This window comes from Cetorhinus maximus, chromosome 10 (genome assembly GCF_964194155.1).
Source record: "Cetorhinus maximus chromosome 10, sCetMax3.hap1.1, whole genome shotgun sequence".
Classification (NCBI taxonomy): domain Eukaryota; kingdom Metazoa; phylum Chordata; class Chondrichthyes; order Lamniformes; family Cetorhinidae; genus Cetorhinus; species Cetorhinus maximus.
Window position 1 is genome coordinate 104107608 of NC_135888.1, and position 25475 is coordinate 104133082.

General features: G+C 41.9%; 2 protein-coding genes across 2 annotated transcripts in view; both read right to left on the reverse strand.

Moving 5' to 3' along the window:
* tgfbi (transforming growth factor, beta-induced) overlaps nucleotides 1-25475 on the reverse strand; it is a 465360-nt gene that overhangs the window by 177370 nt on the left and 262515 nt on the right. The gene's annotated exons all lie outside the window — the stretch shown is intronic.
* LOC144685902 (F-box/LRR-repeat protein 3-like) overlaps nucleotides 7808-25475 on the reverse strand; it is a 40353-nt gene continuing 22685 nt past the window's right edge. The window contains 5 exon segments of the mRNA XM_078550913.1: nucleotides 7808-12235; nucleotides 17509-17680; nucleotides 17791-17913; nucleotides 23646-23909; nucleotides 23911-24016. Coding sequence (XP_078407039.1) covers nucleotides 11592-12235; nucleotides 17509-17680; nucleotides 17791-17913; nucleotides 23646-23909; nucleotides 23911-24015 — 1308 coding nt within the window. The 5' untranslated portion in view covers nucleotide 24016 and the 3' untranslated portion in view covers nucleotides 7808-11591.

Sequence of the window (25475 nt, forward strand, 5' to 3'; positions counted from 1 at the left end):
GCTACAACTCATCACCTGCTCTGCCATCTTTATTGTGTTTTTAATATCATGCCTACTTAATCACAAAAAACAGATTTAAAGTTATTTTAAGCTATCATTATTCTACATTTTTGCTGATGTAGTGCTCATCATTATCTCTTCACAATTTAGAAAGCGTCACTGGTAACCAAACAACCTCCAAGTGATTTGCTCTCAAGACCTCTGCCTGAGCTGCTGCCCAATCAATAGAATTGACAAACAAGAAGCAATGTAAAATGGGCTGATGACTTGCTACCGCCCATTTTACACTATTACACAGGTTCAGATCCAATAGTATGTGACCAAGATCAGAGAAAGATGACAGTAAAGCCAGCTTAGATACTGTCACTCATGTATAAGGTGGGTTCAGCCAAAGCAGAATATCAAGTAGAACTGATAACCATGCTGTTGAAAGGGTGGTTCATCGACTTGATAATCTTGAAGACAACACCTGCAACTCAGGGAAGAGAGGAGGTTCACTTAAACAACTTCATCTTTAGGAGCAACATGGTTAAGTTCTGAAGCATAGCTAACCACAAGTATCTAGATGATAATTGATGACAATAGACTAGCTATCCAAAGCCTGTCGGCTATTAAGCCATCTTGTTGCCTTCACCATGTGACATGACCACAGACTCTGATCACTGGTGTAATTAATAGTCATCAACTGTTTATAACTTTGTAATATTATAAATAATTAACTGTTTATAACTTTGTAATATTATAAATAATTAAGTGTTTACAGCACAGAAATGGCCAATTCACTTCAAGAGTTCTATGTCGGTGTTTCTGCACCACACGAGCCTCCACCTACCCTCTTCATCTAACTCCATTAATATTCAGTTCCACTTGGTCTTCTGTTTTAACTAAACCTACCTTACACAAGTGACAGTTTCTGAGCTGGCTTTGGTCTTATCTTTCACTGATCTTAGACACATGGGGGTAGATCAATATTCAGCAATACACTGAATTGCCTGCACAACTTCAGCTACTGAATTTGGTTAAGTGACTATTAATGATTTGCTATTCAGTTATTAGGTAACTCTATGCCTAGTTATGGTTACCATATGTTAGTGTACCTAACTTCAACCGTAAGTTGTGCTTTTGCAATAAATAAGTCTTATTATGCATGACCAGTGACTGATGTCTTTCTTGAGGGAATGCCAAAAAAGGGTTAATTCATGAACTCAAGTAGCCTTAACCAAGGGTTGAATATTTAATTTGAATTAAATTTAAGTTTAATTAGTGTAAGGATCATTCAGGTCATTATTAAGGATGGGCAACAAATTCTGGTCTTGCCAATGATGCCCCCCCCCATCCACTGAAAGAATAAAAAAATAGTGTCTTGACTAAGGCATCACTCCTAGACTTAAAAAAAATAGCTAAAACCCCACATGACTCTTTAATGTGGAGAAAGGCAATGGTGTTACAGATCTGTCCGGTTCCTTGACATAATTTTGTTAGGAATGCAAGCTGAAAAGGTATGAAGAACCTATTTTATGTGTAGGATTCCATCTTGTGGTCAAAGACAATTTCTTCAGAAATTTGCTTAAACAGGCAATATTAATAAGATACAGCAAAGCAGCCTAATCTCCAAGGCCCCTTAGTAAACACATGGTTGTCGGACATATAGCTATATCTGTTAGGGGTTAGAACCATGCAAATAACAATCTTTATGAAATGTTCAAAACGCAGATTACTGCAGATGCTGGAAATCAGAAATAAAAACAAAAAAATAGTGGAAATACTCAGCAGGTTATGGCAGCGTTTGTAAAGAGAAACAGATTAAATGGATTTTAAGTTGGGGGGTGGTGCTGTACTGCTCACCTCCCCCCATCCCACCCCAACTGAAAAGTCAGTCGGAAACTGACTGATGAAGAAAAAGTCTGCCCTGTAGCAATAATATGTGGCAGGTCGGTAAGTGTGGGACTTCCACCCCTTACTGGGAAGAAGTCCCACTCTCAGGAGCTGCTGACCAATCAGGTTGGCTGGCAGTACTAGGGCTCAATAGTTGGCATTGTCAGGATCCAAGCAGGCCCAGGGTGAAGGTCCCAATGGATCCTGGACTCAAGTAAGTCAGGGGTATTGGGTGGGCAGGTGGGTGGGTTTTGCAGTCCGGGTGGTGAAGGAGGGAAGGGGTGTTACAATCTTTGGTGGGAGGGGCAGGGGAGGGGAGACAGGGAGGTGCCTGGATGTACAAAGGGCACACCCACCCCCCCAAAGATAATACCTTCCTCTCCCTTCCCACCCATTCTCCGTTGTTACCCATTTTAAGACTTTTTTGAAAGAATGGGCTGCCCACACTGACTGTGTTATGGCGTGGGCAGCATGATATTGGGGTCAATTGGCTTGTTACCAAGCTCATTAACCCCTAATTATTTATTTATATATGGTGGGTGGACTGCCAATTTCAACGCCCGCCCACCCCCCAAATGATGGGACAGAACTCAGGGGTGGGCGAGATGGTGGCTGGCTTGCCACCCGTCATATAAAACATGCCTGGTAGGGAGGCCGTAAAATCCAGCCCAATGTTTCAGGTTGATGACATTTTATCAGGAAAAGTTGGAGATACAGTAGTTTTGTGTGGATAGGACAAGACAAAAGGAGCAGTGTGACAGGGTGGAGTACAGCAGATATTGAATGACAGAAAGTTTAGTCTTACAGGACCAAAGAGGGTGCTGATGGGGCAGGAAAAGAAGCAAATCTCTTTTTCTTGCTCCATCAAAAATCCCTTTGGCCCTGTAAGACTAGCTCTTCTGTCATTAAATCCCTCCAGCATTACACTCTATCACAGCTTTTCCTTTTTCCCTTGTCACTAACCTCTTGTTCAAAACCTACTACATCTCCGACACTCCCAGTTCTGATGAAAGGTCACAGACTTGAAACTTTAACTCTGTTTCTTTCTCCATAGGCGCTGCCTGACCTGCTGAGTATTTCCAACATTTACTGTTTTTATTTAAGACATGCTGTCAGGACACATAGCCTCCCTCAGTCACTTCTTCACATCACATGTTGGGAACTGAATTAGCTGTACAGTGACGGCTAGGAAGGGAGCAAATAGGATCACCAGTTGGCAATTGTAGCCAAAGGTGTTTTCAAACACTTCATCATTGCTTCTCACGTTTAATTGCTGGTCTACAATGTTATGACCCGAAACATGTTTATTTAATTTTTGTTTAGAATTCAAAAACCCAGGTATTTACAAGAAGAACAAAACCACGAGGTTCACACACACAACAAAATCTACTCACCCCTATAATTAACTTTTGTTCTTTTTATTCATTTACGGGATGTGGGCTGACTAGGCCAGCATTTATTGCCCATCCTTAATTGCTCTTGAGAAGGTGGTAGTGAGCTGCCTTCTTAAACCATTGCAGTCCATGTGGTGTAGGTACACCCACAGGGCTGTTAGGGAGTGAGTTCCAGGATTTTGACCCAGCGACAGTAAAGGAATGGTGATATATTTCCAAGTCAGGATAGTGAGTGGTTTGGAGGGGAGCTTCCAGGCGATGGTGTTCCCATATACCTGCTGCATTTGTCCTTCTAGATAGTAGCAGTCATGGGTTTGGAAGGTGCTGCCTAAGGAGCCTTGGTGAGTTTCTGCAGTGCATCTTGTAGATGGTACACACTGCTGCCACTGTTCGTCAGTAGGGGAGGGAGTGAGTGTTTGTGGAAGGGGTGTCAAACAAGCGGGCTGCTTTGTCTTGAATGATATCAAGCTTCTTGAGGGTTGTTGGAGCTGTGCGCATCCTGGCAAATGGAGAGTATTCCATCACATTCCTGACTTGTGCCTTGTAGGTGTTGGACAGGTTTTGGGGAGTCCGGAAGGGAGTTACTCACTACTCTGGCCTGCTCTTATAGCCTCAGTACTTATATGGCTAGTCCAGTTGTTTCTGGTCAATGTTAATCCCCAGGATGTTGATAGTAGGGTTTTCAGTGATGATAATGCCATTGAATGTCAAGGTGCAATAGTTAGATTCTCCCTTGTTGGAGATGGTCATTGCCTGGCACTTGTGCGCATGAATGTTACTTGTCATTTGTCAGCCCAAACCTGCATATTGTCTAGGTCTTGCTGCATTTGGACATGGACTGCTTCAGTATCTGAGGAGTGTGAACATTGTGCAATCATCAGCAAACATCCCCACCTCTGATCTTCTGATGGAAGGAAGGTCATTGATGAAGCAGTTAAAAATGGTTGGGGACACTTCCCTGAGGAGTGATGTCCTGGAACTGAGATGATTGACCTCCAACAACCACAACCATCTTCCTTTGTGCTAGGTATGACTCCAATCAGCAGAGAGGTTTTCCTGATTTCCCTCCATTTTTGCTAGGGCTCCTTGATGCCACACTCGGCGAAATTCTGCCTTGATGTCAAGGGCAGTCACTCTCACCTCACCTCTGGGGTTCAGCTCTTTTGTCCATGTTTAAACCAAGGCTGTCATGAGGTCAGAAGCTGAGTGACCCTGCAGAATCCAAATTGAGCATCAGGGAGCAGATTATTGTTAATCAAGTGCCGCTTGATAGCACTGTTGATGAACCTTTCCATCACTTTACTGATGATTGAGAGTAGAACGATGGGGCGGTAATTGGCCAGGTTGGATTTGTCCTGCTTTTTGTGTGCAGGATATACCTGGGCACTTTTCCACATTGCGGGGTGGATGCCAGTATTGTAGCTGTTCTGAAACAACTTGGCTAGGGGCATGGCAAATTATGGAGCACAAGTCTTCAATAGTATTGCCGGAATATTGTCAGGGTCCATAGTCTTTGCAGTATCCGGTGACTTCAGCTGATTCTTGATATCACGTGGAGTGAATTGAATTGGCTGAAGACTGGCATCTGTGATGTTGGGGACCTCGGGAGGAGGCAGAGTTAGATCAGCCATTTGGCACTTCTGGCTGAAGTTTGTTGCCAATGCTTCAGCCTTATCTTTTGCACTGATGTGCTGGGCTCCGCCGTCGAGGATGGCAACATTTGTGGACCCTCTTCCTCCAGTGAGTTGTTTAATTGTCCACCACCAATCATGACTGGATATGGCAGGACTGCAACGCTTAGCTCTGATACTTTGGTTGTGGAATAGCTTTGCTCTATTACATGCTGCTTATGCTGTTTGGCATGCAAGTAGTCCTGTGTTGTAGCTTCACCTGATTTTTAGGTATGCTTTATGCTGCTCCTGGCATGCCCTCCTGCACTCTTCGTTGAATCAGAGTTGATCCCCTGGCTTGCTGGTAATGGCAGAGTGGGGATATGCCAAGCCACGAGATTACAGTTTGTGGTTGAGTGCAATTCTGCTACTGCCGATGGCTCACAGCACGTCATGGTTGGCCAGTCTTGAGTTGCTCGATCTGTTTGAAATTTAACCCATTTAGCACTTTGTCACTTTTTCTATTCTATTGTCTCCCATGCAACCTGGTGATGTAATCAGTCACTGGAAGCCAGGTGTTTTACCAGAAAACATCTGGGAAATGTACTTCTAAAAAGGCCAACATCCCAACATTTCTTTTACAAAAGCACAGGCCATCACAATACCATGGTTGAAAATGGGGATGCCACATTAGTTGCCTGATTTTTCAACTTTCTGTAGGAGGGCTACAAAGCTTTGCATTGATTCATTGGTTATAGTACATACTTTAAAACACACTGGCCAGAATTTTACATTTGGCATGTGGGGGCAGAATTGACACGCCAGAACGTAACATGACACGCGATGACGTCAGGCGTGTGTCCCGACATCATTGCGCTGTCTCGCGATATTTCATTCACCGGGCGCCTGCCAGAGTCGGCTGCATGCCCACCGATAATTGAAAGGCCATTAACTAGGCAGTTAACCTTAAGTTTACGCTGCCCGTCCAACCTTATGGTTGGCGGGCAGGCAAAAAGGCCAACCAGCCTTTACATTTTTTAAGAAACCTCATCCACAAGGGGGATGAGGTTTCCTAAAGTTTCTTTAAGAAAATAAAAACATGTCCCATCTCACGTGACACAGTCACATGAGGGGTCGTTTCATTTTTTTGAAAAGTGCTTCAATCTCCGAGTCAGCTGGATCTAACTCTCCCTCCTTCCCCTGCCCGCATAGGTAGCGCTCAGCGCTACCCCTCATGATCTATGCTGGGCGGGTCCTAATTGGCCTGACCACATGAAATTGCAGCGCCAAGCCGATCGAGGGCAGCAGTCGGCTCCTCGACTACTCCCACCGAGCCCACCCTACGCGGGAAAAATTCAGGCCCCGGTGTTGTAGCTTCATCAGTTTGATCCACACCCCATTGACCTGAGATTAGTCATTTCAAACATCCTGCCAACCAAAAAGCAATTTGCCCTTACTATTTTGTCATGTAATTATAATTTATATCAATTACCTTAATTATTGTAGCAAATCCCCACAAGGTTGTGACTCAGTTAAATCTCATAGTTTCTGTAACCATAACATTTCCAGGGTGCCAGAAAAACATCCTTTTAAAAGGCTGTAGGAATATGTTATTGACTGGGTCTGAGCAAGTTATTAGAGATGATTGCCAGCTGATGCTTGCAAGTTCCATGAAACATTTTGTTTTACACCAGAGGTAGCCTCTGTAGTTCACAGCAAAATATACCTATCCTTGGATTATATATGCTCTCATGCTAAAGGCAAGGAAGATTATTCATTTTTATGGCCAGTGGGAAAGCGGCTCAGAAAGCAACCAATGTCCTCCATTGGTTCGCTGCCACAATGTTAATGGTATGGGTAATTGAACAAGAAATCTTGAATGGGGTTTAAAGAAGAACTAGACATCAATCATGATTCAGTACTGAAAGGATACTAAGTCAATACAGTAGACAGGTGAGTTAAGTGGCCCAAAGGTTTTATACAGCCTGTGACTCTAATATGTATGGACAGAGTATAATTTATTCATCTGCTGTAACAAAACTGGAAGTTGTGGAATATTGACCAAATATTTGGTCAACACCAAGACATTTTGTGCATCAGGACCCCACAAAACTCTTCAGTAGAAGCTCCTTTCAGGAGATTTGGGAATAAATCTCAAGAAATTGTACTTTTGAGCTAACTTTGTATTTACATCATTGGGAACAGTGTACAGTTAGGGGAGGTGGTGGCAATGTGATATTGACACTGGACTGGTATTCCAGAGACCCAGGGTAATGCTCTGGGGACGCCAGTTCGAATCCCACCACAGCAGATGGTGAAATTTAGATTCAATAAAAATCTGGAATTAAAAGTCTAATGAGGACCACAAAGCCATTGCCAATTGTTGAAAAAACCCATCTGGTTCACTAATGTCCTCTAGTGAAGGAAATCTGCCATCCTTACATGATCTGACCTACCTGTGACTCCACACCTACAGCAATGTGGTTGACTCTTAAATGCCCTCTGAACAAGGGCAATTAGGGATGGGCAATAAATGCTGGCCTAGCCAGCAATGCCCACATCCCACGAATGAATAAAAACTCAGTTTCTTAGGACCTTTATAGGCGATACAAAAAAAAATCATTGTTCATCTGGGCTGCATTTGAACCAGGTTTAAGATATGAGGATTTCAAAAGAGTGCATTAATCTATCACTCACACCCAGTTGGCCTCATTTCAACAACTTCCAGGGCATTGCTGAATATTAACTGTTTCATGGAGGTTTCTGTCTTTCCTGAGCTTGCCTTAGGATACCTGCGTTACTGTGCGACAGGCATATTGCCCCAAACTTCCCACCTGTCACCCGAATTCCCAAAAAACACTCAAACCTCACATGATTGGAAATAGAAAGCTATTAAGTGTACTCTTGAATAAATAAATACACCAGAAATTGGAACAAATAATTTGCTTTAATGATCTGAGTATTCTAAATTTCTAATATGTAGGTTTGCTTACCTACAACAGTAACAAAACAATTGTACAGTAAAAACATTCACCTTTAAATATCTGAATTTTTATATCACAGTAAGAAAATACATAAAATATACTTTGTAAAACTTAATGAGCAAAGTATAAACAATACAACTTTCAGGAAATGCTTTATTGTTAACTCGCACATCTAATGCAGGTTTAATATACTCAAACCTGCCTCAAGATCTCCAACTGAACCACCTGGTATGAATACATTTTGTTTTTAGAAAAATGGATTCAAATGTTAAGTTAGCTGAAATCATTTCAATTCTCCATATTCTCCAAAAAGTGCCTTTGGAATGAGTTTCTCAATCAGGACAACAACCAAATACAAGGGGTTCAGCCACATTACAAAAGAAATGAAAAGCCTATGACAAAAACATGTCCACATTTCGTGTACAATACACAAGTAAAATTAATTTTGTAATTGATTTATCATTTTAAAATTGATTCATTCTTCGCAATCTGTAGTATTGCTACATCAGCAATTTCTTTTTTACAATACACAAATATGTTTGCGCCTCAACAACTTCAGTAAGCAATGACTTTACGTACAGTTTCTTTATAGGTTGATATTGTGCTTCTGAAACATATTTTCAGCTTTTTGTCAATCAACATCTTTTTCTAAGTTACCTGTAAAATCCAAATCAGTTTACTGACTTAACAAGTATCACTGCAACCCTTCCATTCTAGCATCAATGATAAAACTCAATTTCTGAATTGCATCTCTTGTAGACTGCAATTAAGCTATACCAAGGTGAGCTTTACTTTGCACTGTCTATATTTTCAGCTGGGCTTGTACCACATACCTGCTATATTAAAACACAAAATGCTGCATGTACTAAGCAGGTGTGGCAGCATCTGTGAAGTGAGAAACAGAGTTAATGTTTCAGGTCATGACCTTTCATCAGAATTGGTATTATGAATGTTCCTCATAGCAGCTTGGTTCCAACTTTTCAAATTCATGCAAGCCCATGGGCAATGTGAATGCTACCAAAGTATTAGTTCACCAAATTTGCATTATTACTGCCTATTACAGGTTAAAGCTTCCTGCTGGCATTAATCAGGCATTCAGTTAAACTGGACCCGCATCATTATATCTTATGGGTGCAATTGAATTTTAAATAGGTTGCCAATATCTGTGCATGTAGATGGGGTGTGGGGGTGGCAGCAAAATGGGAGGAGAGGGGTGTCAGAAGTGCCATTAGACTAGCACATTCACTGGGCAGAATTTTACGGCCCCTCCTGCCAGCGGATTTTGCTGTCCTGCTAAAGTCTATGGACTTTTGAACGCTCACCGCCTTTTCCAGCCCCGTAAAATTCCGTTCACTTAATCTGGAGTAAAATTCGTGTCAGATTGTTGCACAATAATACCAGGTTATCAGGTTAAAACTCAACTGGTGACTTACCAAATGGACTGCAACAATATAAATATTGAGGAAACATCCGTGCAAGCTCCAAAAAATTCAAATGAATTAAAACATCTTATTTCAAATGAATTCCTAAATGTTCTGTTTTCATATACCAATATTTTCAAACTTCAGCTTAGCCATTTTCAGTTTATTCATCATCCAGATCAGTTTCCAAGGCATTTGGTAATAGTTACCAACTACACTGTGGTTACTTCAAATCAAAACTCCAATATATAGCATATGCAGGCATTACAACTGATTTCTATTTACACCCACTAAATTATTTATTTCTTCCTACATGCTTTCAAGTTGTAATCTTATGATGGAGTGGAAAATCCAGATATTTACCAGGGTTACAGACATGCAAGTAATATCAACTTAGAATATAACTTAAAGTTAACTTTATTCAACACATGTAAGTAGGGTAGCTTGACTCAGGAGAATAGCATTTCCAATTTTGGATAAATTCACCCAAAATTTAATAGTCTAAAATCTGCATAAAGGCAGCCTTTGTAAATGCTGCAGCTTATTTTGAAGTTGACACCTGGATAAAAATCACCTCAAGGTTTAATTGACATTTAGAAACAGAAAAATAGGGACAGGAGTAGGTCATCCGGCCCTTCGAGCCTGCTCCGCCATTCAACATGATCATGGCTGATCCGCTATCTCAACACCATACTCCCGCTCTCTCCCCATACCTCTTGATGCTTTTTCTAGTGCACAACAAAATAACTAAGATTCACAATAGGGTAATGTTCATCTAGAACTATTTTTTTTTAAGTTATTATTTCTAGCTTAAAATGTATAAACCGGGCCAGTCATCCAAGGGTGCTCAGGCGAAAGGGTGCACATTTTCCAAATCACAGTAAGGTTTTCAGTGCTTCAGTTCTTCTGATTTGTCTCTTTTTGGCATCAAGGCTAGTACATTTTACTAAGTGTGCTATTGTTTATATACACACACACACAAGGCTGGAAACAATGCCATGGGGTCAATAAAGTCACCACAACCCACACCTCCACAATCCCAAGTAAGCTAATGCAAAATCAATCTACTTTATTGAAGGGAATGCGTTTGGGTCTAATGTGAGGATTAACCTGCTCTTTTTAATGGAGGCAGAACAGGCAACCAACCCTCAATGAAACGGGTTCACACTTTAAATATTTCAATGAGGCTAGGTGCCTCATTTGTTTTCCCCATTTGAAATTTAACCCATCAGCTGAGCTGAGATGAGGTACTGCTGAATCAGGAGATGACTGCCTTTCCACCTACTTGTTGGATCCAACGTGCCTGCCTGGCCACCCACTGCCGTTGTGCACCCCGTCCCCACCAAATTACCCTTCCAATAAGTGCACAACCTTTCCCTTACCCCAGGCCTCTTAACCAATCCCCACTAAAGCCTCTGTTTACCAACACCTCAATCGCACCCCCAACAAGACTCTGACCATTTTCCTCCTTCCCCCACAAAGCCTTCAATATCATCCCCCACCGCCATCGCCCACAAGGTCTCTGACTGCTTGTTACTTCACCAGGCTTCCAATCCTCCAATCACCCCAACAAGGCTCATGATCAACCTGCAGCACCCTGCACACCACACCCCCACCACTTCAGAGGCCTCTGGCGTGCCCCACTCCACCCACCCCGGGCTCCAACTCTCTACCCCTTCGGCCTCTGGCTCCTCCACCTGGGATCCAGAGCTCTCCTACAGTTCCATGCAGTCTGTTCCTCCCTTCTGGTGGGTCTTCTAGTTCAATGTAAAAATATACATATTTAAAAGGGCATTTATTGGATACCAGTCACAAATGAGTAACAATTAATTTGTCAGCTTACTGAAGTTCCTTCTTCCCCTTAAGCAGAAGGGAGTAAAATATTAAGCCATAGGACTTAATCCACAATATTCAACTTGTTTCCATGATTAGAAAGCAAAATGGGCCTTCTTCAAAGACACAATCCTTTACACAATCAGTTTAGTCCATAAACAGAAGTCACACAAGATCTGGTTAAAAATAAGCCAGCATTTTATGTTTTGAAAATGTTAAGATACAATCTAAGTAATTAAATACACAGTCACAATCACGGTAGTCAACATCTGAATCCTGACAAGCTGGACTGAAAAGTGCATTCAAATAGATCTTAAGACTTTTAAAAAAGTTTAGTTGTTTTAGTATTTATTCGGTATTCAGATTTATCAACTTTTATCTGTATGCATTATTCATTGATGAAAGCATTGTGAACCATGCCCTCGATTCAGCTGAGTTCTTCATTCCCTAAACTTAAAATAATCTGCAAAAATATTACCAGGTGGGCATCATATCTGGGAACCATACCCTGCCCAGATACTTGGAAACCTCCCAGTGGATTTGCTCCAAGTTATATTTCTGATCTGGTATCAGTACTTCCTCCATTATAGATAGCTGAGTCAGCCGTCCTCCACACATCTTCACAAACTCCACAAATGCACTGCATGAAACTTCACATTCACCCAGGCCCATTGCAGTTAGGTTTTTGCAACGTTCTGCAATGCAAATCAATTCATCATCCAGAGGCTGAAGACCATTTGCGCAGACTACCAATTCGATCAATCTTGGGCAGTTCATTCCAATGCGACCCAACATTTCCTTACTGACGGCACGGCCAAAATAGATGTGCGTGACTGGAGTTTCATCACGGAAAAATGGGTCAAACTCTTCTTCATACAGAAAGAAGTACATGACAATGTTGACTTTTGGAGAATGTCTCACAAGAGCATCCCAGCTGCTCTTTTTGATGCTGTGGAACTGTGTCTGTCCAGGATTCTCACTCACCACATCAATGCGAAGATGTTCCAGATGAACATGCTTCTCACTGGATAAAGCCAACAACAACTCATCACTCAGAAGATAATAGTTTAGTGCCAGCTCTCTGAGGCCATAGCATTGATCTGCCACACAAAGAATACCTGCATAGGAAATAAAATTTAATATCTATTTAATGTATGACTAACAAAGATAAACAGTCAATAAGAAAATACATTTACAATTCAGTCAAAAATAATTTGAACTAGATGGCAAGGGAGACAGGATGACAGTATCGTTTCTACTTTGTAGACTTAGGATTAGGATAAAATTCTCCTCTCTCAGTTAAGCAGAGAGTTTCAAGTGAAATGAACTTTGGTAATATTAATTCAGATCCTGATGGTAGGAATAGCCCATATTCTCAAAAAATAAAAAAAAACAGCAATTTCCCCAAAATGCAAATAAAGGCCCACAATGAAATTATCACAAGTGCAAAGAGTATTTTTTTTAAAGTCACACTGTTGGTCATAAATATCTACATCAACCTTTTTTTGTACAAATAATAGATTTTGTTTGGGGAAGAAAAGATACACAATCAAGTTAAAGGATTCCCTAATGTTCTGAAAAACATGGTCATGTTAGCACAGTTAATCTTAATTGCATCAGCAAAATACACAAATTTAGTAACTTCCTCTACCATGGATTTTCAAAAGGCATTTGACATAGTGCCAAATAACAGACTTGTGAGCAACATTCTAGCTCATGGAGTAAAAGGGAAAGTAGGTATTTGGATAAGAAATTGGCTGAGTGACAGGAAACAGGGTAGTGATAAATGATTGCTTTTCAGATTGGAGGAATGTTTGTTGTGGAGTTTCCCAGGAGTCAGTGTTGGGACCCTTGCTCTTCCTGATACATATTAATGACCTAGACTGTGGTGTGATTTCAAAATGTGCAGATGGTACGAAGATTGGAAACATTATCAACTAAGATGAGGGTAGTCTTGAGCTTCAAAAGGACACAGACATGTTGGCGGACTGGGATGACAAGTGGCAGATGAAGTTCAATGCAGAGGAGTGTGAAGTGATTCATTTTAGTAGGAAGAATATGGAGAGACAGTATAAAATAAAGGGAGAAATCTAAAAGAAGTGCAGGGACAGAGGGGCCTCAATGTATATGTATATAAGTCATTGAAGATGGCAGGGCATGTTGAGAGAGCAATTAATAAAGCATATAGTATCTTAGGCTTTATTAATAGGGGTACTGAGCACAAGTTAGGAGGTCAGGTTGAATTTGTATAAGACACTAGTTAATCCTCATCTGGAGTACTGCATCCAGTTCTGGGCACCACACTTGAGGAAGGTGTAGTGGTTCCCTTTCCTGTCAGAGACCCTCCTCACACTCAAGTTCGTGACACCAGATTCACAAGTGTATGGCTTGAATAGAATGACCAGCGAGACATGTTTCTTCTGATAATTTACAATTGCTTTATTGAATCGCTCACAACACCATAGTATAAAACCCAAAATTTAAAACAACCTATTCCCACCAAAAAGTCACCACAACTCAGTTAAAACTTACAAAAACACAAGCAAAGCACCACGTCCTGTCCTGAAACCTTAAGAAAAAACCTTCAGACCAATATCACCAAGATATGGCTGAAACAAGTTGCAAGGTACCAAAAAAACACACCAAGTTTCCGTCCCAAACCTTCACAAAACTCTCAGACCAATATCACTATGATTTGGCTAAAACTTATAATCCCAACACGGCTGGTCTGTCTGGTGTTGACTGTGGGCCTGAGTCAAGGTGACCAGACTCAGCCCTTCTTCCAACTGCAGCCCAAAACCTTCAGACCAGTATCACCATGACGTGGCTGAAAAAATTTACAATCCCCAACACGGCTGGCCTGTCCGGTGTTAACTGTAGGCCTGAGTCAAAGTGACCAAACTCGACCCTTCTTCCAACTGCAGCTCAAAACCTCAGATCTGCTCTTCTTTTATAATAATTTAACTCAGACATGTCAAAATATATTTCCTGTTGTTCCAATGTCCATTTTGTTGATTCCATGCAAAGTTCAGACTTTGTCATCAAATGTCATCAGTTCCTGCTGATTGACACAATAGAGGGTTCTCCATGGAAGATGAATCCAGATGAATATTATCCTATGCCTGTCTCTTTATGGGGTATGTGGAACATTCCTTGTTCCAGTCCTACTCCGGCCCCCTCCCACAACTCTTTCTCCGGTACATCGATGATTACTTCGGTGCTGCTTCATGCTCTCGTCGGGACCTGGAAAAATTTATTAATTTTGCTTCCAATCTCCACCCCTCCATCATTTTCACATGGTCCATCTCTGACACTTCTCTTCCCTTCCTTGACCTCTCTGTCTCAATTTCTGATGATAGACTGTCCACCAATATTCATTACAAGTCTACCGACTCCCACAGCTACCTCGACTACAGCTCCTCACACCCCGCTTCCTGTAAGGACTCCATCCCATTCTCTCAGTTCCTTCACCTCCGTCGCATCTGTTCTGATGACGCTACCTTCAAAAACAGCTCCTCTGACATGTCCTCCTTCTTCCTTAACCGAGGTTTTCCACCCACGGTCGTTGACAGGGCCCTCAACCGTGTCCGGCCCATCTCCCGCGCATCCGCCCACACGCCTTCTCCTCCTTCCCAGAAACATGATAGGGTCCCCCTTGTCCTCACTTATCACCCCACCAGCCTCCGCATTCAAAGGATCATCCTCCGCCATTTCCGCCAACTCCAGCATGATGCCACCACCAAACACATCTTCCCTTCACCCCCCCTGGCGGCATTCCGTAGGGATCGTTCCCTCCGGGACACCCTGGTCCACTCCTCCATCACCCCCTACTCCTCAACCCCCACCTATGGCACCTCCCCATGCCCACGCAGAAGATGCAACACCTGCCCCTTCACTTCCTCTCTCCTCACTGTCCAAGGGCCCAAACACTCCTTTCAAGTGAAGCAGCATTTCACTTGCATTTCCCCTAACTTAGTCTACTGCATTCGTTGCTCCCAATGCGGTCTCCTCTACATTGGAGAGACCAAACGCAAACTGGGCGACCACTTTGCAGAACACCTGCGGTCTCTCCGCAAGAAAGACCCAAACCTCCCTGTCGCTTGCCATTTTAACACTCCACCCTGTTCTCTTGCCCACATGTCTGTCCTTGGCTTGCTGCATTGTTCCAGTGAAGCCCAACGCAAACTGGAGGAACAGCACCTCATCTTCCGACTAGGCACTTTACAGCCTTCCGGGCTGAATATTGAATTCAACAACTTTAGATCTTAAACTCCCCCTCCCCCCATCCCCACCCTGTTTCTCCCCCCTCCCTTTTTTTTCAATAATTTATATAGATTTTTCTTTTCCCACCTATTTCCATTGTTTTTAAATCTAAAACTAAAACTTTGTTGGTCTTTCCACCCCACCCCCACTAGAGCTGTACCTTGAGTATCCTGCCTTCCATTCTTAATTAGCACTTTTCTTAGATAATATCACCACCTTCAACACCTCTTTTATCCTTTTGTCTGTGACATCTTTTGATTATCTGCTCCTATCACTGCTTGCTTATCCCCACAATCACCCCACCCTCAACTTCTCTCTCCCCCTACCCCCCCACCTTAGACCAGCTTATATTTCACCCCTCTCCTGACTATACTCAGTTCTGCCGAAGGGTCATGAGGACTCGAAACGTTAACTGATTTCTTCTCCACCGATGCTGCCAGACCTGCTGAGTTTTTCCAGGTAATTCTGTTTTTGTTTTGGATTTCCAGCATCCGCAGTAGCTTTTAGCTTTTTGTTTTTATATATGAATATTATCAGTTCTCATTGTATGAGCAATTCCCCTGCTGTTTAAGGTGACACAGTAACAGTACAATTGTCTGTGGTGGTTGAACAATTTCTTGAGTGTATTGTATTGATGATATGTCTTTTGTGCCATTGTATTGGGTAATCAGACTTCTTGATCGTGTTAGTCAATGCCCAAACCCTTTTGATGAGTCACTGTGTTTTCACTAAATGTCCGAATTAACCCCTTGCTGCCCAGCCCTGTACTGCTGACTGCAGCTCATCTTTTTGAAATTTATAGTTCCAATCATGAGGTCAAAACATGTCTGTGGGTTTGAAATTATGTTCCATAAATTTTTCAGTCGGAAAGGATTCCAATCATTCAAAGGATGTGAAAGCAATGGTGAGAGTACAGGTGATTCATGAGAATGATTCCAGGGATAAAGAACTGTAGCTATGATGATAGAGTGAAGAGTTAGAACTATTTCCTTACAGAAAAGAAGACTGAGAGGAGACTTGATAGAGGTATTCAAGATCCTGAGGGATATGGGTAGGTTAAATAGTGAGAATCTGTTGCCACTCGAGAAATCATCAAGAACGAGAGGGCACAGGTTCAAAATAATTGGCAAATGGAGTAACAGTAATATGAGGAAAACTTTATCACCCAGAGGGTGGTTGGAGTCTGGAACGAACTTCCTGAGAAGGTGGTGGAGGCAGGTTTGATCGAGGCATTCAAAAAGGGAATTGTATTACTACCTGAAAAGAGGGAATGTGCAAGGTTATGGGGATAAGGCAGGGGTGTGGGGCTAGGTAGAGAGCCAGAGCAGAGCTGATGAGCTGAATGGCCTCCTTCTGCGCTGTAAAGATTCAGTCCTTCTGTGACCATACAGTAGGATTGCATCAGTACTGAATTCAGGAATGAATAATGCCCTTCATTAGTTTCTAAGTTGAAAGGTTTTCATTTCCAAGGGCGTACCATCACACCCCATGTACCTTGAGGAACATTAAAATTTTTTAGATTACTGACACAGTCTAAAGAACTGTTGTCTACTAAGAAATAATGCTAACTCTTATTACATCTCCTCCCAAGCATCACATTGTTATACAACAAAGGTGCACAGAGAACAGGAAAGTGATGGTAACATTACTTAAAATAACAGCACAAAACTCCTGAAAGCGAACTAAAATTAAATCAACGTATAAGAATAAATCATACTTGAACTTGTTCAATTCAACTACACAAGATTCCAAAGCTGTATTAATCAAACAACGCCTTTTTGAGGTTCATCAGAGCCACTCAAACAGCTTGAGCATGCCATCAATAATCTAAAACACAAAACATTATTGCTCGCCTCAGAAATGTACAATCATATGAGCAGTCATCGCATAATGTAATGCATTTTTTGAATGCGGAACTAAATTAAAATAGGACTTTCCAATTATTCAATAAAAATTAGACAATGACCTGATGTAGTAAGGCTCAATAAAAAGCAGTTGACAGAGATTCCATAGGCTAATCTGTATTGATTTCTATTATCAATACACTTCATTAGACACAAATTAGTTACAAAATTTCAGTCATTTCTTGCTGAATTACATCTTACATTATGAGCAAGCTTGGATTTACCTGCAGGTGAAACATGAGGACAACTGCTCATTTTCAACAATTTCAGAGTGTCACTGTTATTAGCCACCAAAACTTTAAGAGATGGGTCATCTACCGGTGTATCATCAATCTTGATTGATGACAGTGATTTCGAGTTCACAAATACCACAGTCAGAGCTGACACAAAACGTGACTGTGAAAACAAAAAGGAAGATAATGAATGCCAGGTAATTACAGCTTAAAAAAAAACTTTTGTTCCTCCATGGCAGTTAAGCTAGATTTTTTAAAAAATTAAAAAGCTACCTTTGACAAATTCATGAAACTAGGTCTTGCTGTGGAGATCAGCCCTAAGGTCTTTATGGAACAGTTGACCAGTTGTGAAAGAATATCACAGGCTGCCTCTGCAGACTCAGTGCTACTATCAACCTGAAAAAGCAAGAAAGCAGATTTAAGTGATGGAAATTAAGCTGCACATTTCAATCAATTCTGAAATTTATAGTACAACCAGGTATATGTTGCTGGTAATCATTTAAGGAACTACAAAAAAGGTTCAAAACACCACTGTGAACAGTATTCAGGCGTTTGCTAGTATTGCTTATTAGATCAATAGTATGCACTGTTTGAAGTAGCGACCTTGTTGTGCCTTGATTTTACATAAATTATGAAAACAATTAAAATATCAAGGAGAAAAGGCTGAGTTTACTGTCATGCTTCACATGCAGTTTGCCAAAGAAACTGCAGGTTGCCTTATTGACTCCATCAGGCAAATGTTCCAAATGGTTTTTATGCAGTCCAATGTTAACTTTCACAAAAAAAATTCTTTCGAGTTATCAACAGTCACAGATTGCAACTCTTTCGAGTACAATCACAGTTCTTGGTTTCCAGGAGTGGGACATGAACCCACAACCCTCTGATTCAAAGGCGAGGGTGCTATGAACTGAGCCACAGCTGACACCTCCGTTAACTTTCACAAAGGTGCACTAATTACAAACCTGCATCAGCCAATCTTAATTATCCAGAAAGCATTATCAATTTCCATCCTTCCCCACTTAACAACAATAGCAACTTTCATTTATATAGCACCTAAATGTAATAAAATGTCCCAAAACACTTCACAGGAACATTCTCAAACAAATTTGACAATGAATCACATGAAATATTAGGATAGGTGACCAAAAGTTTGGTCAGAGGTAGGCTTTAAAGGATCATCTTTAAAGGAGGAGAGAGGTGGCAAGGTTTAGATGACAGTTCCACAGCCTATGCCCCACTCACCTAAAGGCACAGCTGGTAATGGTGGAACAATTAAAATAGGGAATGTTCAAGAATGGGGGAAACTCTCCAATGCTGGAGTTATATCTAGCACAAAAGGAATATGGTTGCATCAGAAGCCAATCATCTCAGCCCAATATATCACTACAGGTGGCCTTGAGGGATGTGTCCTAGGCCCAATCATTTTCAGCTGCTTCATCAATGATCTTCTCTTTATGTTAGAAGTGGAGATTTTCGCTGACAATTGCAGCATTCAGTTCCATTCTCAAATCCTCAAATAATGATGCAGCCCTGTGCTCGCATGCAGCAAGACCTGGAGGTGTTTCAGGCACAAGCTAGGCATATTTGAACAAGGAGGAAAGGTAGGGGAATCAAAGCCACAGGTTCTTGGATGACGAGTGAGATAGAATATATGAAGAAACAACCAAAAAAGGGGTATATGAGGTATGCCTGGTGAATTCTTCAAACAAGGAGCAGACCAAATGCAATAAGTTCAGAGGGGGAGCAAAGAGGAAAATAGGACTGGCAAAGAGAGAATGTGTCAGCTCAGTTAAAAAAAACATTGGTGTAAGCACAGAAATCAGCAAGTCATGGTAAATGGTTGTTTTACAGACTGGAGGATGGTAGACAGTAGTATTCTCCCAAGGTACAGTTTATTTATATGTATCGGACTTAGATATTGGAAGAGTAAAATTTCAAAATTTGCCTATGATATCTGATTTAAAAAATTTAGAGGTGTGGCAAAAGAAAGTGAGGATGATAGCATCTGCAAGAGGGTATAGAAAAGCTAGCAGAATGGGCAGACAAGTGGTTCATGAAATTGCATACAGTATGAGATGATGTATTTCGGCAGAAGAGAAAGGGAGGGCAATACAGACTTAATGGCACAGTTCTAAAGAGTGCAGGGACAGAGGGAGGGGGGGTGGGATATGATCACATGCATGGATTACTGAAGGCAGCAGGATATAATCGAGAGAGTAATTACCAAAGCATATGAGATCTTGGGCTTCATATCTAGAAGCATAAATTGAGTGCAAAAGACAGGAAATTATGGTGAACCTTTCTGAAACTCTGATTAGGCTACAAATAGAGTAGTGTTCAGTTCCAGTCAGCACACTTTGGGAAGCATGCGAGAGTCCTTGAAAGGGTGCAGTGATTGACCATAATGCTTCCAGGGATGAGGGATTTTAGCTACATCACAAGGTAAGGTTAGAGAAGCTGGGGTTCATCTCCTTGGAGAAAACGAGATTGAAGGGAGATTTAATAGAGGCATACAAGATTATGAAAGATTGAGATAAAGTGGACAAAGAAAAGTTGCCCCCATTAGCTTGCTGTACAAAGACTAGGAGCACAGATTTAAATTTTTGGCAAAAGGATGAGAGAGAAACTCTTTTATTGACTCTTAAGATGTTGGTGATGTTGGTAGGGGGCGGGATGGGGGAGAGAAAGAGAAGGACAGTGAGAGGATTGGAAGAAGTATAATATAGCTTTATCCCCAGCATCTTAAAATGTGTTTTCTTTCACTTTCCTTCTACTATTTACCCAATTATTTAGCAAAATTAAAATGCAAGCAACTCTCATTTATCCTTCAAACCCTCATTCACATTATACAATTTTTTTTTGTCTCAACTGATTTATTAAAATGCGTTATTTGCTTTACTCTTATGCTCTCTGCTCAAAATCTTTTTTGGATATCAGTTCCTCATTTTTCAAACATTTATCTGCATTTTTTCCCTCATCCTTATTTCACACAATGGATTTGGAGCTACTGCTGTGACTTTCTGCAAAACAGTCTAACTTTGAAATGTTTTGCTATAGCCACACTCCTACCCACTTCCCTTTCATTCGGGCAGAATTTTGCCCCTGTGGGTGGGCAGGAAGCCAACCGCTGCCTGCAATCGGGAACGGACTGCGATTTCGCACTGGTGAGCTAATTAAGGCTGGGGAAGCTACGAAAAGGGGCAGGTGGGGGCATGATGTCTGTTGGGTCCAATCTGCTTTCCCCATTTTGCTTTAACTTTTTAAATGGTGTGATAAACACCAGTTAATGTTTAGTTCAGTAATGTGTCACATGCAAAATTAAATGAGATTTTATTTTGTGCTATTGGCCTCTCTATGCTTCACTTGTTCCGTAGGTGCAGGGTATGCCATTGTGTAATGATAAGACGTGTGTCTTCTGACACTCTGCCTGTGCAATAAAGTTTATTTTGTTGACCAAGGAAACGGTCCTCTCTGTGATCGAGCATGAAGGCTGCAGCCCTGGCATGTGGTGGTGGTTCTTATTTGGTAGGCTAGCTGAAGGAGCGTTGGATCAAAGCATCCCGGGTGTCCCTGCCGCCCTGGAGGATACCCAGGTCAGCGTCCATGCCCTCAGCATTCTCCTCATCGTGCTTGTCCTCAAGCTCACTACTGGACTTATCATCTGTTGCCTGTGCAGCTGCGTCAACATCCTCTTTCTTCAGTGGGGCCTCCTTTGCCAGTGCCAGAATGTGCAACCGCCATCAGTGACACGCGCTCTGGGGGTATTATAGTGCGCCCCCTTAACGGTCCAGGCATTGGAAGCGCATCTTCAGAAGACCAATCTCTATCACCACCTTCGTGGGGGCATGGCTCCTGTTGTACTGCTGCTTGGCCTCTGTTCTTGGGTGTCAGGCAGGCGTCATGAGCCACCTTTTCAGGGGATAACCCTTGTCACCCATCAGCCATCCATCCAGTCGGGCTGGAGCACTCAACAGGCTCGGCACCTGTGAGTGTCTAAGGATGTAAGTGTCATGGGTGCTGCCAGGGTACCTTGCACAGACTTGCTGAATCTGCATCTTGTGATCACACACTATCTGCACGTTGATGGAGTGGCATTGCTTCCTGTTGACAAAGGCACCTGACTCTCCCACTGGCACCTTGATGGCCACATGTGTGCAGTTGATGGCACCCTGGACACGGGGGAACCCAGCAATCGCTGCAAAGCCTCTGGCTCACACAGCCTGGCTGGCCTCTTCTGTGAGGAAATGAATGAAAGTCAATGCACGCCTGAGCAGAGCTTCTGTCATCAGTTTGACGCAACTGTGAACAGCTGATTGGGAGACTCCTCACAGATCCCCGAGACCTGGAAAGGGCTGGAGGCATAGAAGTTGAGGGCCACTGTAACCTTCAGAGCCACTGGCATGGGGTATCCACCCACACAGTTGGAGCTGATCTCAGGCCCGATTCTCTGACAAATGGATCTGATGGTCTCCCTTGAGAGACGGAGCCTCTGGCATATTGAGGTAGCTGCATCGCTGCCTGTAAATCCTGGTAGCGGGGATAGTGCCGTCTTCTGTGGCCCCTTCTGCCTTGGGCTGTCAGCTGGCCCTGCCCCCCTTGTGTCTGTGCCTCTCCTCCCACAGGTCGCTCCCCTGGAAACTGCATTGGGATGCCTGGCCTCCTCTCCCTTCTGCCCCTCTGTTCCCACTCAGAGGAGGTGCGCCTCCAGCAGAGACCACAGTCCCCATTACGAGCGTTATGGGAGGCTGTCTGATATCTGGAAGGGCCCACACAGTCAGGGTCCTCCAGGGGCCTGGAAGGCAACAATGAGCCCCGAGATGAAGCCTAGAAATGATGAGAATGCAGCTCTGAAGTAAAGTGAGGCTGTCCAGTTCACATAAGCAACCAGTAGCACACAATCTCCAAAACTCCTCATTACTCACATTGACAATGCAGCTGACCCTTCTTATCCCAGACTTGGATGAGCTTTTGCAAATTGTGGCCTGCCAGCCTGCCCGTGCGACGGCCGAAAAATCACACAGGCTATGTAAATTTGGAGACAATTCATGTGTCAAGGGCCTTAACTGGCCTCTTAATTAACGGCTGGCATGCTTCCGTCTCCCTCACGCGTCCGCTGAGCAAAATATTGAGCGCGCGCGCGATTTCCTCCCACTTTTCAAATACACAAGGTTAATTATTGGTTGAATGAACATCACACTTAGGAATATGTATTATGATATCAGTTTAAGGGGTAAGACTGGATTGTTTCCAGTTTATTTGGCAATTTAGTCCATCATAAATATTGCTTTCATTGACTCAGCGCCTTATCAAAAGAATTAGCGCACTTGGCTGACGTCAACACGTGTTATTTCACGCTTGAGCAGGTCAGGTGCGTGCCCACTTGCTGAGCGAAAAGTTCTGCCCTAAGTTTCAGTCACAAAGGATCATATATGATGGCTCTTTGCTGTGATCCATACTTGACTCACTGGCTGACTATAATGTCTGAACTCAGAACTAAATGCTGGCCTAGCCAGTGACACCCACATCTCAAAGAATATAAAACTAAAGCCTCAAATTTCTCTTTCTGGGTTTAGTGCCACCAGTGCTGCCCACTCCCTTAACTCCAACATTAAAGCATATATTTCACCCATCAACTTTAGATCAAAGTTTTGATTCAATTGCTTAAGCTATATAAATGCAGGGAAAAAAATCCTTTATTTTTGACTCACCACCCTTCTCCCACCACCAGACCCAGCTGTTTGCATCTCAGATACTGGTATGTTTTTCAAAATCATTTCTTCTCCCCACCCCGTTTCCAGACCTTGGAGAGCGCCAGGGAGATGAGGAAAAACACTACAATTTTTGACCCAGATCACAATCAAGTGATTCCTTCCATGAAATGCAAGAATGGGTAGAATTAAACTAAACTGTGATGTTCCCCACAGCCAACCAGTTTTCTGATGCTCTCTCAACTGAAGAATAGCCGCAATTAAAAGTGCCAGAGAACTATCAGTTCACTGGCTTTCAGAAACAGAGAGAAATGTAAGGGGGCGGGGGCGGTTTGAAAAAGAATTATCTATACCAAAATAAGTAACAGCCTTATGTTTTTTTAAAATATTGTATAGTTCATAAATATTTATCTTTTATACCTTAAAACTGACATACTGCAAATGATCTGCATGCTTTTTGATTATCTGCTGGATCAGATCTGGGTGGGTTGATTTCAGATAGGATGTGGCTGGTTGGTTCAGTTCAAACTCAAATCGCCTCCATAGCTCAGGCATGTGAAAGACTTCATTCCATGTTCTACACACTGATGATGCATAAGCTCGATCCACCAATGGCAAGTACTGAAAGATATGCAGAATCACATCATAGTGCAGGTTTCCCCAGTCTACCTGACATGCACTCAAATGTCTCATTGGTTGGAGTTGAGCTTGTTTTTTGTCTTTTTTTGCCTTTATCAACATCAGAAGTAGGCTGGGTCTCAACTTTTTGGTTTACTCTATTTTGCTTCATTCTGAAAGAGAACAAAAGCTAATGTTATTTTAGTTGATGAGTGCAAATTGCTCACTTTCAACCATCGTTAGCAAATGTTGGATGCAGATGGCTAGCTTTGAGCCTATCAGTGTATTTAAACTAAATTAGATTAATCTATGGGATTATGCAGTTCATAAAGTAAAGATGGGGATGTGATGTCAAATTTACCCAACAACAAAACTGTAGATTAAAAGATAGTTTCAAATAATATTTTCAAATTTCTGAGTGATTTTTTTTTCCCCACAGATACTATGTGGAAAAAGCAAGTATATCACTTTTGATTACAGATGGGAAATTGGGTAGTGGGATTAATTATTCTCAATACTGCAAGGGAGCTAAAATTACTACAGGTAGCTGAAGGAATATTAACTGAGAATTTCAACAGTTAGTAAGTGCATTTTTCTCCACTGACAATTTGCTTCTTCACAGACAGTGCTGACTCAACAAACGTTGTCAAGGTCCAAAGTGCGAACACTTGAAGCAGTCACAAAAGTACAAATTCTCATGAGCATTCTTTGGTTCACTTAATGATACAGTATGAATTCAAATACCAAAACGGACTAAAATCGAGGTTCGAACATTACAACTAAAACTGCGTTGGATGCACAAAAAAAAAGCAGAAACAAGCAAAAACTGCTGGTACTGAAAACCTTATCTTTACATCTGCAAATAACATTCATTCTGCTATTGTAGTGCCAGGAAACAATGCAATTACCAAGTACTGTGCTGGATATGGCAATTCCAAGATTTATACTTTTAAATCAGGCATGGAAGAAACTGACAAAAACGCATGAAGATAAATCCTGGAAGGAACTAAATATGCTAAACACAGACTTCCTCCCACTTTTCAAATACACAAGGTTAATTATTGGTTGAATGAACATCACACTTAGGAATATGTATTATGATATCAGTTTAAGGGGTAAGACTGGATTGTTTCCAGTTTATTTGGCAATTTAGTCCATCATAAATATTACTTTCATTGACTCAGCGCCTTATCGAAAGTCTCAGGATGTCCCAATGCACTATACAGCCAATGCAGCATTTTAAGAAACACAATCCCTGCTGTTGCCCAAGTTAGATTTTTGCCTGCAAAGTCCCAGAAATGGTGAAAAAAATGAACAAATGTCACCACCAGTTCAAGGAAAAGGCCCACCACCACCTTCTCAGGGCAATTAGGGATGGGAAATAAATGCTACTTTTCCAATGCTTTTTACATCCTAGAAATAAATAATTCTTAAAATTCTGTTTCTAATGCTGTTATTTGAGGTTAAAACTTTGGTCTGAACTTCAGAAGAATTCCTTGCTCTTCGCTCAAAAGTCCATCCAAACATGCAGAGGTAAAAGCAAAATACTGCAGATGCTGGAAATCTGAAATAAAAACAGAAAATGCTAGAAAACTCAGCAGGTCTGGCAGCACCTGTAGAAAGAGAAACAGA